This window comes from Physella acuta, unplaced genomic scaffold (assembly GCF_028476545.2).
Source record: "Physella acuta isolate Inbredline_101_S28 unplaced genomic scaffold, ASM2847654v3 ptg000076l, whole genome shotgun sequence".
NCBI lineage: Eukaryota > Metazoa > Mollusca > Gastropoda > Physidae > Physella > Physella acuta.
In genome coordinates this window covers 686,153-705,782 of record NW_026731596.1, presented here as the reverse complement: position 1 = coordinate 705,782, position 19,630 = coordinate 686,153, and the positions used below count along the sequence as shown (strand labels likewise).

At 44.5% G+C, this 19,630-nt stretch overlaps 1 protein-coding gene across 1 annotated transcript; it reads left to right on the top strand.

The window, feature by feature from the left end:
• The first annotated feature begins 780 nt into the window (after positions 1 to 780).
• On the top strand, positions 781 to 8,526 carry LOC131953332 (nanos homolog 3-like). The gene is made up of 3 exons (XM_059316482.1): positions 781 to 1,046; positions 3,206 to 3,351; positions 8,266 to 8,526. The coding sequence occupies exons 1-3, from the start codon at positions 855 to 857 to the stop codon at positions 8,420 to 8,422; spliced, it is 495 nt and encodes a 164-aa protein (XP_059172465.1). The 5' UTR covers positions 781 to 854; the 3' UTR covers positions 8,423 to 8,526.
• The last annotated feature ends 11,104 nt before the right edge of the window (positions 8,527 to 19,630 follow it).

The window sequence follows — 19,630 nt, the reverse complement described above, 5'->3', positions numbered from 1 at the left end:
TTTCTGTTTTGATCCTAAGTTTTGTTATGTAATGAGCGTGATAAATGTGGGCAGTAAAGGTGGTTGAACTAAACATAACTATTGTTGCCATGAGTTGAGGGCAGCAAGTCAGATGAAATTACCATTTCACGGTAATTTAATATTGGTATTAAAAAAAAAAACACGATGAAAACCGTGGACTTTGGAGCATTCTATTAAATGCTACTAATCTTAAGTTTAACATAATTACAATCTACTTACTTCATAATAAATATTTTTAGATGAATTATAAAAATTCCTATGCGTATACAGCCGACACACATTACATTACATTTAATTAATCCTAAGTTAATTTGCACTCTCTAAATATTTAATACATAAAAGTATTAACAAATATCATGCAAACATATATTTGTGACTTTTTTTCCTGTGACTTTTTTTCCTGTGACTTTTTTTCCTGTGACTTTTTTTCTGTGTTTTTTTTTCCTGTGTTTTTTTTTTCTGTGACTTTTTTTCCTACAATCGGCCTAAGCATCCATCTATGGGCTGAGACGCTCTGCGATAGGCCACAATCATCCTTGGCGTAACCGGGCGTGGCCTCGTTGTTTCAGTGACCATTGGGATCAAGAGGTGTACAATTTGGTTGGCTGGATACGGCACGTGGTGGGCGTGGTTTAGGCCCAAGTTTAAAAGATGGGGGCTGATGCTGACAAGTGCTCGCTGTGTCCCTCTATCATCTCAGTCTGTAGCCTATGTTAGACCTGGTTAGGCCTAAGCATCGGAAGTAAGTAATTCTAGCAGTCTCCGTTGAGGGCATCAACCCGTGCATCAGTCCTTGAAGTGTTTTGACAACCAGACCACGTCAAATCTCTAGAATGTTCTCGTATGCTGACCTGGCGGATACCATTGAGGACATCAGGCACGAGTTTGAGACAAATGGCATCAGCCAAGAGATGGACGCCCTGGACTGGATCAAATACAACTCCAAGAGGAAGAAGCTGCTGAAGAACCTGTATGTCGATGATGTGGACGACGACACGGCTGTACTGCTGGAAGAAATTGACAAAGTAAGTCCTCACATTGCCCTATTATTCATATGATAATTAATTAATTAAAGCCTCATCAAGGCGCTTGTCACAGGTGCTGACCGCACTACTATTAGGCTAATTATTAAATTAACACTAATTTAACACTCTCTCATTATGCCGAGGAAAAACTAAAAACCTACTAGATCTACTAGATCTAGATCTAGATCTAGATTCTACATCTGCCCAATCAATGGATCGCTAGGTTTTAAGATCAAGGCTAAGGAACCATTACGATAGTCATCTAGATTTTCTAGATTTAGATAGTAACTTATGGGTTAACAACCTATCAAAATGACGTGGTTCAACAAATTTAGTAGCTCTAGGGCACTCTAGGCAATCACCCCACACTGGTATACTTAGGACCTCCCCGCTTACATTCTAGATCTAATTGTATTTAGCTTTTTGTCTCATTAAAATTTTATTTCAAGAGTAGGCCTACTAATTAATGATCCGATCAAATCTAGATCTAGATTCTAGATCTATTCTAGATCTAGACACAAAAGAATGTAGGCTAGTAACATGAAAGTATTTAACATTTTCATCGAAAACGTTTTAATAAGCTTTTATGTAATAATGCACTAAAATAATTTTTTATGAATTAATTAAAAATGTGTCCAAATTAAATTAGTAAGCAGTCCTATCCAACTACTCCACGCGTTCTATAAGTGCGCAATGGTTTTTAGTCATGTAGTAACTCTATTCAACTCTATTGTAAATAACATGTAAAGTACTAAAATAAAATTCGTTAAAAAACGTTTTAATAACAAGCTTTTATGTAATAATGCACTAAAGAGTAGAAAATACATTTTAATTTTACTCTACTATTTATTATTTAAATAACTATAGGCCTAAAGTCACTTTACTTAAGTCACTTTACTTTGGTACCTATTTGATACCTTTACTAAATCTAATATTTGAGAAGAGACCCACGCTTTTCTTTAGTTATTTAAATAGTAGTGTATAATTTATATTGTAGGCTAGTAACACGAAAGTTAAAAATTAGGCTAAATTTGATCTGTCATTCAATATTATGTTAATTATTACTTGAGTCTGTTAGGCCTACTGTGGGCCTACTGTAAATCGACTTAAACCTAGCGTGTGGAAGTTTTAGTTCACAGTAGTGCCCAGAAATAATTGTTAACACAGTATGTTAGCATAAGGTAGGCCTACATCTGGGCAAATGGTTTTTAAAAAAAATAAATTGTCAATTATAAATGCTTTTTGACGACTTTTACCTCCCTCCACATCAAGTAATTCCTATTTCAATTTACGAAGAAAAAAAAGAATTTTAAAACGTACAAACGTACAAAACCGGCTGTAATTTAGTTACGAACATGAAGTCTGCTTTTTAAAATATTAATGTGACGTCACACTATCTAACGCTTTCCCCTCATCACTCGTCAAAAATTACACCCCCCCCCCTTAAGAGTTTGTCGTGTCTTTTATAGGCGACTCTTTACTGAAATCACAAACTAACATCGTTTAGGCGACTTAGTTGGAATGCAACTTACATCCTAAGAAAGTTATTTTTTTTACGTTCTACAGAACAGACAACACTATTCCTATGTTACTAGCTCTAGATCTAGTAGTCAAATCATTTCTTAAATACTGTCTATTGTAAGGGGGTGTTTATCCTATATGGATCAAATTTACTAGTTTCGTAATAAAAACTGTTATGGTTGCAGTCCTTACACATACCGTAACCAATAGCTAGTGGAATATTAATAAAATATTATCATTTGGTTTCTGTTGACTGAAGTTACTCAACAGAACAGCGTCCACTTAACAAGCACACACAAAAAAGACCATAAGAGACAATAGACTAGATCTAGAGCCTGCATCTATGTCTCAATTCTTACATTACAATTATTTGTAACAAGATGGTTTTTTTCCTTATCAATTTTTAATTAGTGCGGCAGTTTTTATAATAATTGATAATAATATTAATTTTTTATCTAAGATTAATTTTCTCACCCAAAAGTTGCATACTATTTTTGAAAAATGTCAAGTAAAGACTAGCCTATTTTGTGACCAACAGATCGCCAAAGCCTGAAGTTTTTTAATTCCCGTCTATTTTTACCTGTAACCTAATGTATATTTTTACCTGTAACCTAATGTTTACACCTGTATTGAACCAGGAGAGACAGTCCCTGATGAGAAAGAGACCCCTGGCAAACAAGATGCACTGTGTCTTCTGTAAGAACAATAAGGAACAAGACAAAGTTTACAACACACACCTGGTCAAGAACTCCAAGGGTGACACCACCTGCCCCATCTTAGCCAAGTAAGTCACCACCTGTCCCATCTTAGCCAAGTCACCACCTGCCCCATCTTAGCCAAGTCACCACCTGCCCCATCTTAGCCAAGTCACCACCTGCCCCATCTTAGCCAAGTCACCACCTGCCCCATCTTAGCCAAGTAAGTCACCCCCTGCCCCATCTTAGCCAAGTAAGTCACCCCCTGCCCCATCTTAGCCATGCAAGTCACCACCTGCCCCAGTCACCCCCTGCCCCATCTTAGCCATGCAAGTCACCACCTGCCCCAGTCACCCCCTGCCCCATCTTAGCCATGCAAGTCACCACCTGCCCCATCTTAGCCATGCAAGTCACCACCTGCCCCAGTCACCCCCTGCCCCATCTTAGCCATGCAAGTCACCCCCTGCCCTGTTTTAGCCAAGTAAGTCACCACCTGTCCCATCTTAGCCATGCAAGTCACCACCTCCCCCAGTCACCCCCTGCCCCATCTTAGCCAAGTAAGTCACCCCATGTCCCATCTTAGCCAAGTAAGTCACCCCATGTCCCATCTTAGCCATGCAAGTCACCACCTGCCCGTCACCCCCTGCCCCATCTTAGCCAAGTAAGTCACCCCATGTCCCATCTTAGCCATGCAAGTCACCACCTCCCCCAGTCACCCCCCTGCCCCATCTTAGCCAAGTGAGTCACCACTTGCCCCAGTCACCATCAGCCCCATCTCAAGCCCACTGCCTGCCCTACCCTTCCCCATCCTGACCCCACTACCTGCCCCATCATAACCAGTGTTCCCTCTAAGCTACACTGCAGCACAGTCAATTTCTGACCCTGCGCACAGATTATCAATACCATTGGGGAGCCAAATTGACAAGAAAATTGTCACCTAGGACTTAAATTTAGTGACATTTTCAGTGCCTGTTTTGTTCAATGAACAGTCTTTGTTTGGGGCATTAAAAGAGTGTGTCCTGTGTTGGCATACCACAGGTCAAGTTTATGACTTCATTCTCCCCTGAGCCTGGCTGCGACCTATTAGATGTCTGGGTGACATTCCCCCTGATGTCTGGGTGACATTCCCCCTGATGTCTGGGTGACATTCCCCCTGATGTCTGGGTGACATTCCCCCTGCTTGATTTAATGGTTTGCCCATAAACTGACCAGTAGGTAGCTGATATCTGATACATGCATTGTATTGTGACCCGGAGCTGACCCTGCAAATTTTTTTAAATCTGCACTTTAGTATGCACACACTGCTTTGGTAAGTAAGGAATAGAAGTCCACTAACATGTGCTAATTGAAAATGTTGGAAAAACAAACTTAAGCCCACTACCTACCCCACCTTAAGCCCACCACCTACCCCACCTTAAGCCCACCACCTGTCCCAACTTAAGCCCACCACCTTAAGCCCACCACCTGTCCCAACTTAAGCCCACTACCTGTCCCACCTTAAGCCCACCTCAACTTCACCGTAAGCCCACTACCTGTCCCACCTTAAGCGCACCACCTGTCCCACCTTAAGCCCACCACCTGTCCCACCTTAAGCCCACCACCTGTCCCACCTTAAGCCCACTACCTGTCCCACCTTAAGCCCACTACCTGTCCCACCTTAAGCCCACCTCACCTTCACCTTAAGCCCACTACCTGTCCCACCTTAAGCGCACCACCTGTCCCACCTTAAGCCTACCACCTGTCCCACCTTAAGCCCACCACCTGTCCCACCTTAAGCCCACTACCTGTCCCACCTTAAGCGCACCACCTGTCCCACCTTAAGCCTACCACCTGTCCCACCTTAAGCCCACCACCTGTCCCACCTTAAGCCCACTACCTGTCCCACCTTAAGCGCACCACCTGTCCCACCTTAAGCCCACCACCTGTCCCACCTTAAGCCCACTACCTGTCCCACCTTAAACCCACCACCTCCACCATCTTAAGCCCACTACCTCCACCATCTTAAGCTCACCACCTGTCCCACCTTAAGCCCACCACCTGTCCCACCTTAAGCCCACCACCTGTCTCACCTTAAGCCCACCACCTGTCCCACCTTGAGCCCACTACCTGTCCCACCTTAAGCCCACCACCTGTCCCACCTTAAGCGCACCACCTGTCCCACCTTAAGCGCACTACCTCCACCACCTTAAGCGCACTACCTGTCCCACCTTAAGCCCACCTCAACTTCACCGTAAGCCCACTACCTGTCCCACCTTAAGCCCACCACCTGTCCCACCTTAAGCCCACCACCTGTCCCACCTTAAGCGCACTACCTCCACCACCTTAAGCGCACTACCTGTCCCACCGTAAGCCCACCACCTTAAGCCCACCACCTGTCCCAACTTAAGCCCACTACCTGTCCCACCTTAAGCCCACCTCAACTTCACCGTAAGCCCACTACCTGTCCCACCTTAAGCCCACCACCTGTCCCACCTTAAGCCCACCACCTGTCCCACCTTAAGCACACCACCTGTCCCACCTTAAGCCCACCACCTGTCCCACCTTAAGCCCACCACCTGTCCCACCTTAAGCCCACCACTTGTCCCACCTTAAGCCCACCACCTGTCCCACCTTAAGCCCACCACCTGTCCCACCTTAAGCCCACCACCTGTCCCACCTTAAGCCCACCACCTGTCCCACCTTAAGCCCACTACCTGTCCCACCTTAAGCCCACCACCTGTCCCACCTTAAGCCCACCACCTGTCCCACCTTAAGCCCACCACCTGTCCCACCTTAAGCGCACCACCTGTCCCACCTTAAGCCCACCACCTGTCCCACCTTAAGCCCATCACCTACCCCACCTTAAACCCACCACCTGTCCCACTACCTGTCCCACCTTAAGCCCACTACCTGTCCCACCTTAAGCCCACCACCTGTCCCACCTTAAGCCCACTACCTGTCCCACCTTAAGCCCACTACCTGTCCCACCTTAAGCCCACTACCTGTCCCACCTTAAGCCCACCTCACCTTCACCTTAAGCCCACCACCTGTCCCACCTTAAGCCCACCACCTGTCCCGCCTTAAGCCCACCACCTGTCCCGCCTTAAGCCCACCACCTGTCCCACCTTAAGCCCACCACCTGTCCCACCTTAAGCCCACCACTTGTCCCACCTTAAGCCCACCACCTGTCCCACCTTAAGCCCACCACCTGTCCCACCTTAAGCCCACCACTTGTCCCACCTTAAGCCCACCACCACATCTGCCACCTTAAGCCCACCACCTGTCCCACCTTAAGCCCACCACCACATCTGCCACCTTAAGCCCACCACCTGTCCCACCTTAAGCCCACCACCACATCTGCCACCTTAAGCCCACCACCTCCACCACCTTAAGCCCACCACCTCCACCACCTTAAGCCCACCACCTGTCCCACCTTAAGCCCACCACCTCCACCACCTTAAGCCCACCACCTGTCCCACCTTAAGCCCACCACCTCCACCACCTTAAGCCCACCACCTGTCCCACCTTAAGCCCACCACCTTAAGCCCACCACCTGTCCCACCTTAAGCCCACTACCTGTCCCACCTAAAGCCCACCACCTGTCCCACCTTAAGCCCACTACCTGTCCCACCTTAAGCCCACTACCTGTCCCACCTTAAGCCCACCACCTGTCCTACCTTAAGCCCACCACCTGTCCCACCTTAAGCGCACCACCTGTCCCACCTTAAGCGCACCACCTGTCCCACCTTAAGCCCACCACCTGTCCCACCTTAAGCCCACTACCTGTCCCACCTTAAGCCCACCACCTGTCCCACCTTAAGCCCACTACCTGTCCCACCTTAAGCCCACAACCTGTCCCACCTTAAGCCCACCACCTGTCCCACCTTAAGCCCACCACCTGTCCCACCTTAAGCCCACCACCTGTCCCACCTTAAGCCCACCACCTGTCCCACCTTAAGCCCACCACCACATCTGCCACCTTAAGCCCACCACCTTAAGCCCACCACCTGTCCCACCTTAAGCCCACCACCTCCACCACCTTAAGCCCACCACCTGTCCCACCTTAAGCCCACCACCTCCACCACCTTAAGCCCACCACCTCCACCACCTTAAGCCCACCACCTCCACCACCTTAAGCCCACCACCTCCACCACCTTAAGCCCACCACCTGTCCTACCTTAAGCCCACCACCTGTCCTACCTTAAGCCCACCACCTGTCCTACCTTAAGCCCACCACCTGTCCCACCTTAAGCCCACCACCTGTCCCACCTTAAGCCCACCACCTAACCCACCTTAAGCCCACCACCACATCTGCCACCTTAAGCCCACCACCTCCACCACCTTAAGTCCACCACCTGTCCCACCTTAAGCCCACCACCTCCACCACCTTAAGCCCACCACCTGTCCCACCTTAAGCCCACCACCTCCACCACCTTAAGCCCACCACCTCCACCACCTTAAGCCCACCACCTCCACCACCTTAAGCCCACCACCTCCACCACCTTAAGCCCACCACCTGTCCTACCTTAAGCCCACTACCTGTCCTACCTTAAGCCCACCACCTGTCCCACCTTAAGCCCACCACCTGTCCCATCTTAAGCCCACCACCTGTCCCACCTTAAGCCCATCACCTACCCCACCTTAAGCCCACCACCTGTCCCACCTTAAGCCCACCACCTGTCCCACTACCTGTCCCACCTTAAGCCCACTACCTGTCCCACCTTAAGCCCACCACCTGTCCTACCTTAAGCCCACCACCTGTCCCACCTTAAGCGCACCACCTGTCCCACCTTAAGCCCACCACCTGTCCCACCTTAAGCCCACCACCTGTCCCACCTTAAGCCCACCACCTGTCCCACCTTAAGCCCACCACCTGTCCCACTACCTGTCCCACCTTACGCCCACCACCTGCCCCACCTTAAACCCACTACCTCCCCCACCTTGCCCAAGCCTCCTCCTACTTACTGTAACTACAGTACTGTAACTTGCACTACATGAACTTAAATTTGTTCTTCTCCCTACAGGTACAGCTGTCCCAAATGTTACGCCACTGGCACCAAGGCCCACACAATCAAGTACTGTCCATACAATGACCATGGTCTAGGGGTGATGGACTGTTTGCTGAAAACTCCAAGAAATGGCGCCGGCAGGAAAAGGGGGTCATCCACTGGATCAACCTAATTCATTCATCTACCTCGGCTCACTTCTCTACTAGTAGTCACCATTTATTGATGTCGCCCATCATCATACTTTCATCACCATTCATTGACATGTTGTCACCATTTGTGTCACCTTTGACATTTGGTCACCATTTATCTTATCCCAACTATCTGTGGTCACTAGTCATTCTCCTGATGTCATCATCATTTTGTCACTAATCATCATCTTGAGGTCACCAATCATCAAACTGGTGTCACAATTCAATTATCACCAACCTGTCACCAGTCAACCTGCTGTCACAAATTCACCTGTCACAGTGTTCACATCACCAGTGATTACCAATCACATTGAACCTTTCATCTACCTCAGGGATCATTGTAATCAAGTTGTGTAATATTATGTAATGAATTTTTTGAAGAGCATACATTATGTTGATTATTGTATTTACTTGTATACAGCTAGTAGCTAAAGATAATTTACTTAAATGGTACTACAAAATCATGATTTAATAACTTATCAATGATCCATACAACTGTAATATAGCTAATTTTTTAACTTTACAATCAGTATTTTTAAATTTTGTATCAATTCAAATTTTGTATCAATTCAAATTTTGTATCAATTCAAATTTTGTATCAATTCAAATTTTCTATCAATTCAAATTTTCTATCAATTCAAATTTTGTATCCAATCTTTCAGTGAATGTCTGGGGCAAGCAAGTGTGTGTGTGTAATGTGACTGCTGTATGTTGTGTTTGTGTAGTTGTATGGTGTAGATCAGGGATCTCCAAACTTTTCAGTCTGAGGACCGCATTAACTATCTAATTTCAGTTCGGGGGCCAGTTTCTTCCAGGCATGTCGTGATTTTTCTGAGCAAAGTTCCTCAGCAATCTCCAACAAACGTTTATTTCCGTGGACAAAAAGATCTCCGCGGGCCGGATGAGAGGACCTCGCGGGCCACATCCGGCTCGCGGGCCACATCCGGCTCGCGGGCCACATCCGGCCCGCGGGCCGTAGTTTGGAGACCCCTGGTGTAGATGTATTGTATGTTGATGTGTACCCATGTTATGCTGGTGTGGCTGTTCTTAATGTTGTATTCATGTAGCTGTGCTGTATGTTGGTGCGGTTGTACCTATGTTATATTGGTGTGGCTGTATGTTGTCTTCCTGTAGCTGTGCTGTATGTTGGTGCGGTTGTACCTATGTTATGTTGAGCTGTATGGTGTAGCGGAGTTGTATGTTGCGTAAATGCTGTATTGAGTGAAGGTGAAGTTGTAATTATGTACATAAAAATTTGGACTAAAGGTATACTAGTCACTACAATGTTTACAAATAAATTGTACAAATTAAATTTTATTCTGCATGCTAATTAAATATGCCTATACCACTTCTGCATGCATATATTTCATGATTTATTCTTTATTCCCCAAATTTTTCAATAAAATCTATTTTACACTGGATTCATGTTGTTAGTTAATGTATGATTGTCACTGTGTGTGTGGGACACGAAGATTGTCCTTGTGTATGTAACAAGTATACGATTTGTTTGTGTGTATGTGTCACGTGATCATTATGTACTAACATACCTAAGCAGGAGTGCTCTGCTATAAGGGGCCCGGGAAATACATATTTCCCCCTTAATGGTTTACACTCGGTATACATGTACAATAACAAAACGGTAATTTAGTTAGGTGGTGACTGGGGCAGGGGGTGACTTACTTGGCTAAGATGGGGCAAGGGGTGACTTAAGTTAAACATTCAATGAAAATCAACGCTAGATAATCTGTCCATTACAGCACTGATCCGAAGACCCTGCCAACCCCTTCGCTCAACCAGATCCCACCGGGTGTCACCATTTAGGGGGCGGGGATGACACAAAGGCAAAAAAGAAACAGAAAAATGCTACATCATGCTGTATTTATAACCGATTAGTATATATCTGAGCACAGTTAAAAGCAATCGCCGTGGGGGGGGGGGGGGGGGGGGGGGGGGGGGGGAGTTACATTAACTCAACTTCTTTGCAAGATATGCCTGAGGTAATGCCTGTTAATCCATCTATGAGGAGAGGGGAGGTAAAAAAAAATTAAAAAATTGAATGCATACACATGCGTGTATAATATATACATACATACTTATATAAATTCAAATTTGGCAGGCAATAGAACACGGGGGCCGGTACCGGTTGGCCGCAAAGAGAGGCTCAAAACTGACCTCGACTGACCGGCGCCTTATATGAGATATATATTACTAAAAAAACTTACCGAACGCCCCCCCCCCTTGATATTTTATGAGATCGTAGACCGACCATGAAGGGTAACAAAAAAAAACAATATTCCCGTCGGATAAACCCTTTAGGGTCGTTAGATTTGTCCAGATACCGTATTTTCTTATATAAACAATTGTTTGTGAAAAAGTAAACAAAGACTACATCAATTTTGGCATGTGCACATGGGAGATAACGTTTTAATTTTAAGTAATAATTTTTAAATAAATTTTTTGCAATCTAAAAGAAAAAACAAACATTACAAAGTATAGCATTCGTTTAAACTGATATTTCGTTATAAAGTAAATTATGTATTGTCCTGACCTTGTAAAAATTAATTCCAAAAGTAAAATAAATATAATATTTGATTTATACTTTTAAGGAAGCCTTTGCAGTTCTAATAACCAAGCGAGTAATAAGTTTGCGAATACACCATTAATTGATGCATGACTAGAAATTACTCAGACCGCTTAATTAGACACTAAGCACTCCACATAACATCAAATCACCAATTAATTAATCATTTAATTTCTCAAAAGTTTTTGAAAACTTATGTATATATATAAAATATATATACATATATATATATATATATATATATATATATATATATATATATATATATATATATATATATATTTTATTTATTTTACGGGGGGAGGGGGGTGACACCATTTAGTGCCGCACCGGGTGACGCCCGGCCTCGCTACGCCACTGGGTTAGACTACCACGGAACACCCATGATGTATGTCAGTGGTCAGTTCCGACTCTTGCTTGGTAGATTTATGAGTCCCGGGGGTAAAGTTGAGATAATGACCCCAGGGTGGGGCGTGACGTTCAGACGTTAAACGACAGGCAGCAAGGTGTGATGGTCGGCCTTGACCTCAGTGGGTCAGTGAAACAGGGTCGTGGTCAGTCACCAGGTGTGTGACGGGGGGGGGGGGGGTCAGATGCAGAAAATTAGTTGCGGGTCAGTTTCTCTGTACTCTCGCGTAACTTGGGAGAGTTTGTCTAGTTGGAGAGGGTTTGTACATTTTACAGTCAACTTTGCAGGGGAGGAGGGGTGGGTCCTCATAGACATTCGCAAGTTAAATTGCACCTCAGCCAACATCCACAAAACATCATGTGCACCTCAGCCAACATCCACAAAACAACATGTGCACCTCAGCCAATATCCACAAAACATCATGTGCACCTCAGCCAACATCCACAAAACATGTGCACCTCAGCCAACATCCACAAAACAACATGTGCACATCAGCCAACATCCACAAAACATCATGTGCACCTCAGTCAACATCCACAAAACATGTGCACCTCAGCCAACATCCACAAAACATCATGTGCACCTCAGCCAACTTCCACAAAACGTCATGTGCACCTCAGCCAACATCCACTAAACATGTGCACCTCAGCCAACATCCACAAAACATCATGTGCACCTCAGTCAACATCCACAAAACAACATGTGCACATCAGCCAACATCCACAAAACATCATGTGCACCTCAGCCAACTTCCACAAAACGTCATGTGCACCTCAGCCAACATCCACTAAACATGTGCACCTCAGCCAACATCCACAAAACATCATGTGCACCTCAGTCAACATCCACAAAACATCATGTGCACCTCAGCCAACATCCACAAAACATCATGTGCACCTCAGTCAACATCCACAAAACATATGCACCTCAGCCAACATCCACAAAACATCATGTGCACCTCAGTCAACATCCACAAAACATGTGCACCTCAGCCAACATCCACAAAACATCATGTGCACCTCAGCCAACATCCACAAAACATCATGTGCACCTCAGTCAACATCCACAAAACATGTGCACCTCAGCCAACATCCACAAAACATCATGTGCACCTCAGCCAACTTCCACAAAACGTCATGTGCACCTCAGCCAACATCCACTAAACATGTGCACCTCAGCCAACATCCACAAAACATCATGTGCACCTCAGCCAACATCCACAAAACATCATGTGCACCTCAGTCAACATCCACAAAACATGTGCACCTCAGCCAACATCCACAAAACATCATGTGCACCTCAGCCAACTTCCACAAAACGTCATGTGCACCTCAGCCAACATCCACTAAACATGTGCACCTCAGCCAACATCCACAAAACATCATGTGCACCTCAGTCAACATCCACAAAACATCATGTGCACCTCAGCCAACATCCACAAAACATCATGTGCACCTCAGTCAACATCCACAAAACATGTGCACCTCAGCCAACATCCACAAAACATCATGTGCACCTCAGTCAACATCCACAAAACATGTGCACCTCAGCCAACATCCACAAAACATCATGTGCACCTCAGCCAACATCCACAAAACATCATGTGCACCTCAGTCAACATCCACAAAACATGTGCACCTCAGCCAACATCCACAAAACATCATGTGCACCTCAGTCAACATCCACAAAACATGTGCACCTCAGCCAACATCCACAAAACATCATGTGCACCTCAGTCAACATCCACAAAACATGTGCACCTCAGCCAACATCCACAAAACATCATGTGCACCTCAGCCAACTTCCACAAAACGTCATGTGCACCTCAGCCAACATCCACTAAACATGTGCACCTCAGCCAACATCCACAAAACATCATGTGCACCTCAGTCAACATCCACAAAACAACATGTGCACATCAGCCAACATCCACAAAACATCATGTGCACCTCAGCCAACTTCCACAAAACGTCATGTGCACCTCAGCCAACATCCACTAAACATGTGCACCTCAGCCAACATCCACAAAACATCATGTGCACCTCAGTCAACATCCACAAAACATCATGTGCACCTCAGCCAACATCCACAAAACATCATGTGCACCTCAGTCAACATCCACAAAACATGTGCACCTCAGCCAACATCCACAAAACATCATGTGCACCTCAGTCAACATCCACAAAACATGTGCACCTCAGCCAACATCCACAAAACATCATGTGCACCTCAGCCAACATCCACAAAACATCATGTGCACCTCAGTCAACATCCACAAAACATGTGCACCTCAGCCAACATCCACAAAACATCATGTGCACCTCAGCCAACTTCCACAAAACGTCATGTGCACCTCAGCCAACATCCACTAAACATGTGCACCTCAGCCAACATCCACAAAACATCATGTGCACCTCAGCCAACATCCACAAAACATCATGTGCACCTCAGTCAACATCCACAAAACATGTGCACCTCAGCCAACATCCACAAAACATCATGTGCACCTCAGCCAACTTCCACAAAACGTCATGTGCACCTCAGCCAACATCCACTAAACATGTGCACCTCAGCCAACATCCACAAAACATCATGTGCACCTCAGTCAACATCCACAAAACATCATGTGCACCTCAGCCAACATCCACAAAACATCATGTGCACCTCAGTCAACATCCACAAAACATGTGCACCTCAGCCAACATCCACAAAACATCATGTGCACCTCAGTCAACATCCACAAAACATGTGCACCTCAGCCAACATCCACAAAACATCATGTGCACCTCAGCCAACATCCACAAAACATCATGTGCACCTCAGTCAACATCCACAAAACATGTGCACCTCAGCCAACATCCACAAAACATCATGTGCACCTCAGCCAACTTCCACAAAACGTCATGTGCACCTCAGCCAACATCCACTAAACATGTGCACCTCAGCCAACATCCACAAAACATCATGTGCACCTCAGCCAACATCCACAAAACATCATGTGCACCTCAGTCAACATCCACAAAACATGTGCACCTCAGCCAACATCCACAAAACATCATGTGCACCTCAGCCAACTTCCACAAAACGTCATGTGCACCTCAGCCAACATCCACTAAACATGTGCACCTCAGCCAACATCCACAAAACATCATGTGCACCTCAGTCAACATCCACAAAACATCATGTGCACCTCAGCCAACATCCACAAAACATCATGTGCACCTCAGCCAACATCCACAAAACATCATGTGCACCTCAGCCAACTTCCACAAAACGTCATGTGCACCTCAGCCAACATCCACTAAACATGTGCACCTCAGCCAACATCCACAAAGCATCATGTGCACCTCAGTCAACATCCACAAAACATCATGTGCACCTCAGCCAACATCCACAAAACATCATGTGCACCTCAGTCAACATCCACAAAACATGTGCACCTCAGCCAACATCCACAAAACGTCATGTGCACCTCAGTCAACATCCACAAAACATGTGCACCTCAGCCAACATCCACAAAACACCATGTGCACCTCAGCCAACATCCACAAAACATCATGTGCACCTCAGTCAACATCCACAAAACATGTGCACCTCAGCCAACATCCACAAAACATCATGTGCACCTCAGCCAACTTCCACAAAACGTCATGTGCACCTCAGCCAACATCCACTAAACATGTGCACCTCAGCCAACATCCACAAAACATCATGTGCACCTCAGCCAACATCCACAAAACATCATGTGCACCTCAGTCAACATCCACAAAACATGTGCACCTCAGCCAACATCCACAAAACATCATGTGCACCTCAGCCAACTTCCACAAAACGTCATGTGCACCTCAGCCAACATCCACTAAACATGTGCACCTCAGCCAACATCCACAAAACATCATGTGCACCTCAGTCAACATCCACAAAACATCATGTGCACCTCAGCCAACATCCACAAAACATCATGTGCACCTCAGCCAACTTCCACAAAACGTCATGTGCACCTCAGCCAACATCCACTAAACATGTGCACCTCAGCCAACATCCACAAAACACCATGTGCACCTCAGCCAAATTCCACAAAACATCATGTGCACCTCAGCCTACATAAAAAAAAACAACTTAATTAGCCTCTGATGTACGTTCCACATGTCAATAACATTTACTCGACCATGTTATGACCGATATTTACCACTCAAACTAGTACAAGCTTAAGGAAGAAGACGATAAAACTTATATTAATATGAAGTGAAGTGCATAATTACATTGATTAACTTGAATTTATAGACTGGATGACAGTCAGGTTTGATTAATGTACTGCTATGGTGCAGAGGTAAGGATTAAGGCGTGTACTACTAACGTAGTGCTATGTTGCAGGGGTAAGGATTAAGCGGCGTGTACTACTAATGTAGTGCTATGCTCCTGCTCCTACTTGGTAGATGAGTCCCGGTGGTAACGTTGAGATAGGCCCTAATGATTCGGGGCGAGGCGTGACTTTCAGCCGTTTAACGTATGCCAGCAAGGTGTGCGGCCGTCCACGACCTCAATTTGTGGGTCATGCAACAATTGTCGAGATTTTCATAGTGGAAACAATTGCCTCTGGTGCACCCTAGTAACTTTATCATTGTTTATTTAACCACATTTATTTTCCACATTTATTTTCCACATTTATTTTCCGCGTTTATTTTCCGCATTTATTTTCCGCATTTATTTTCCACATTTAGATCTATATGCTACATTTATTTTACACTTTTATTTTACACATTTATTTAACCACATTTATTTTACACATTTATTTTCCACGTTTATTTTCCGCATTTATTTTCCGCATTTATTTTCCACATTTAGATTTATATGCTACATTTATTTTACACTTTTATTTTGCACATTTATTTAACCACATTTATTTTACACATTTATTTTCCGCATTTATTTTCCACATTTATTTTCCACATTTATTTTCCACATTTACTACCCACATTTATTTTCCACATTTATTTTTCCAAATGTATTTTTCACATTACAGAGAATGAGAAAACAATTCAAATTAATCTCAAATGTTTTTAAAAATTAATAATCTTAATCAGTGGCGTTGCTAGGTCAGGTCTGACCGATGCGGCACCTAGAGGTGAAAGTTGGTGTCGATCCCCCTTCCCCCCCCCCCCCCCCACAAACTTTTGATAGGTTTAAACTTTGCACGGATAATAGCAGTGCCGGCGCCAGCTTATTTAGCGCCCTAGGCAAAACTTATTAAAACGCCCCCTTTCGCACAAATTAATTACTAAAACATATGTATAAGAAAATAATTAATTAAAAGTAACATTAATTTATTTATTAATAGCATACACGTTATAAGTAGACATCAAAATCAAATTTTATTTGCCTCCTTCGCCGCAAAAGTTTGTACTAATTCCTTCCATTCCAGTTTGCAAGCGTAATCACATTCTATTGAAATTATTGCTAAATCCACGAGTCTATTTCACGACATAGCCCCCACTCCCTCCCCTATTTAAGTTAAGCAACGAATTATCTCCCATTTGGTAATCCAAATTCTAAGATTTCATTCAAGGGAAATAACTTTCACAAGAATAGCTAAATTAACCAAGTGTAACTAAGACATACTTGAAAACCAAATAAAGCGGTTTAAATTTCATTACGTAATAATCATACCAAATCTTTTATATTAGCTATGTAACCGTGTCAAAACAATGTATTTTAATAATTTAATTCTTAACTGTAGCTTTTGTTTGAAAGTCTAAACATGGTAGTTTTTTATTATAACATACTTCTAGTCAATTTCGATTACATACATCGTCGGAGCGATCGCTAAATCAACATTAAAATTAGATAACGTTTGACATGTTCGAAATTTAAATTACGAACTTATTTAATAGTTTACTACATCAATTATGTGGCACCCAAATAAAAAGGCAAAGTGACTGGTAAAAAGCGCCCCGACCTTTCCAAATTAGGGAGGTGGGGGTTGCATTCTCACCATCGCGAATAAATATAATACTATATAGGTCTAATAATTTTGGGATGTGGGTGCAAAATTGATAGTTCGTCCTGGGCGCCGAAATAGATCACTACTCCTTTTGTATGTTACCATCCATAGTTTATAAAAGATAATCAAAGTTATTAATTATTAGATACTTTTTTATAATAGCGATTAAACATTTATAATAGTAACGATGTTTATCTATAGTCGGTTGTTAATACAGCTTGATGTGCTTGATGTAGCATTTTTTTTCTCTATAGCTAGCAAGTTTACGTCATGGTGTCACCCCCCCCCCCCCCCCCACACACACATTTAAGTTGAATGATCTTTTTTTTTCTATTTCTATTTTTCTATTGGTGTCACCCCCCCCCCTTCCAATGATGTCACCCGGTGTGGTCCGTACCCCCCGCCCAGCTCTCGTTAGGCCTCTCATATTAATTTAATTTAATTTTTCAAAGTCAATCAGTCAGTCAGGTTTGACCACTGAGGTGTAGGAGTAAGGACTAAGGGGCGTGTACTGATGTAACGCTAAGGATTATCACGTGATCTAACCGTTACAGTCCAGACTGTAATGTGTGACTGGGGTTCGATCCCATCCCCTGGTATGTGGGAAGGCGCTAGACTTAATCCGGCGTCAGTGACGCGTGGATGACGCAACAACTGACATGTGACACACAGCTGACGGTCACCTCAAGGCGTTACAGACAGCACCGTGTCTGTCAATGACAGCAAAGTGTCTGCCACAGACATAACAAGCGACAAACACGCTATCAACAAAATGTTCACAACTTTAGTTACCAATGCTCTCAATTTTATCGACCCGACTTGCGTGTAATGCCTATATTATGTCTGTTTTATTCCGATTTTAAAAAATCAAGTGTTAAAATATGTTTTACCACACCACTACCCAGCCCAACATAATGACTCATCACTACCCAGCCCAACATAATGACCCCACCACTACCCAGCCCAACATAATGACCCCACCACTACCCAGCCCAACATAATGACCCCACCACTACCCATGTGGTACTGATTGAGAACACATAACACATGAATGTATACAGAATGAGAACTTGTAACACATGAATGTGTACAGAATGAGAACTTGCAACACATGAATGTGTACAGTTTGAGAACCCCTGACAATGAGGGCTGACCCCTGGGTTATCTGTAAACCCCTGTTGTGGCAAGATACGCGAGAAAGGATGTTGTCTTAAGCCTGGGTTACACCAAAACCCATGACCCACATTAACTAACGCCAAAATGTGTTGGTCCAATTAGGCTAACCTGTCTCATGGATACCTGGCTCTGATGGACCGTCCCCTCCCCCCTCCCCTTCCCCAGTCGGGGTGTAACGGTCGTAAATCGTGCTGACACCCACCGAGAGAAAAGAGAAAAGACAACTCTCGTTCGCTCACACGTGGGATATCACTTTACCGGAAATTAAGTCCCCTTAACAATTAAGGAACACCGATCCGCTGGCCGGTTTGGGAAAAACCAAGGGAAGAGTACCAGGTACATCTCTGTTGTCTCCCTTGCTTGCTCGGGTCCAACAAATGAGCTCGCGACATTTGATCAGGCTTTGACACTACGTCAGGGCAATATGCAAATGTGACTGGGATAATATAATAGTATGCTGACGCGTGACACCATATAAGGGGGTGGGGGTCAGGACGATTGAAATGGGGGTGGGTGTTAAAAATAGTTTTAAGATTGTTGTAGTTTCTGAATAACCCCTGAGAGAATGTCGCGTAGACTTTTTTTTTTTACTGTAAGGTTGCCGACCCCATGGCATGGGCCTGTGTTACAAAATTCAATTCTTGTCCTGACCTAGTGGTCATATGGTCTAGAGGTAGAGCGCTAGACTGCTAACCCGAGTTTTAATCCGGATTCAAGTCAGTCAAAAGTCTTTGAGTCTACCCAGCTCTGATGGGTACATTACTAACGTTATAGAAAGTAAATGCGGCTGGGCGTAGTGCTGACTTCACTATCCCTTCTCATGCTGAGGTCAAGATACATGAACTCTACTTGATCTGCCCAATGTACACGATAAGGATGTCATAACGCCACAAATCTTGGGAGCCGGGGGTAGACTTTAGTTACGAGAGGGAGGGGGGGGGGGACTAAACTCTTTTGGTTTTAAAAAGTTGTTAGGCCCTAGTGTAGTCCACGACATTTGAGCTAGTAGTTTGACAGAAGAATCA

Bases quoted from the DNA above. Each gene is read 5' to 3' on its own strand.
- LOC131953332 (XM_059316482.1), top strand. From the start codon at position 855: ATGTTCTCGTATGCTGACCTGGCGGATACCATTGAGGACATCAGGCAC. The intron at 1,047-3,205 runs GTAAGTCCTCAC...GTATTGAACCAG, and splicing joins TGCTGGAAGAAATTGACAAA to GAGAGACAGTCCCTGATGAG. The intron at 3,352-8,265 runs GTAAGTCACCAC...TTCTCCCTACAG, and splicing joins ACCTGCCCCATCTTAGCCAA to GTACAGCTGTCCCAAATGTT.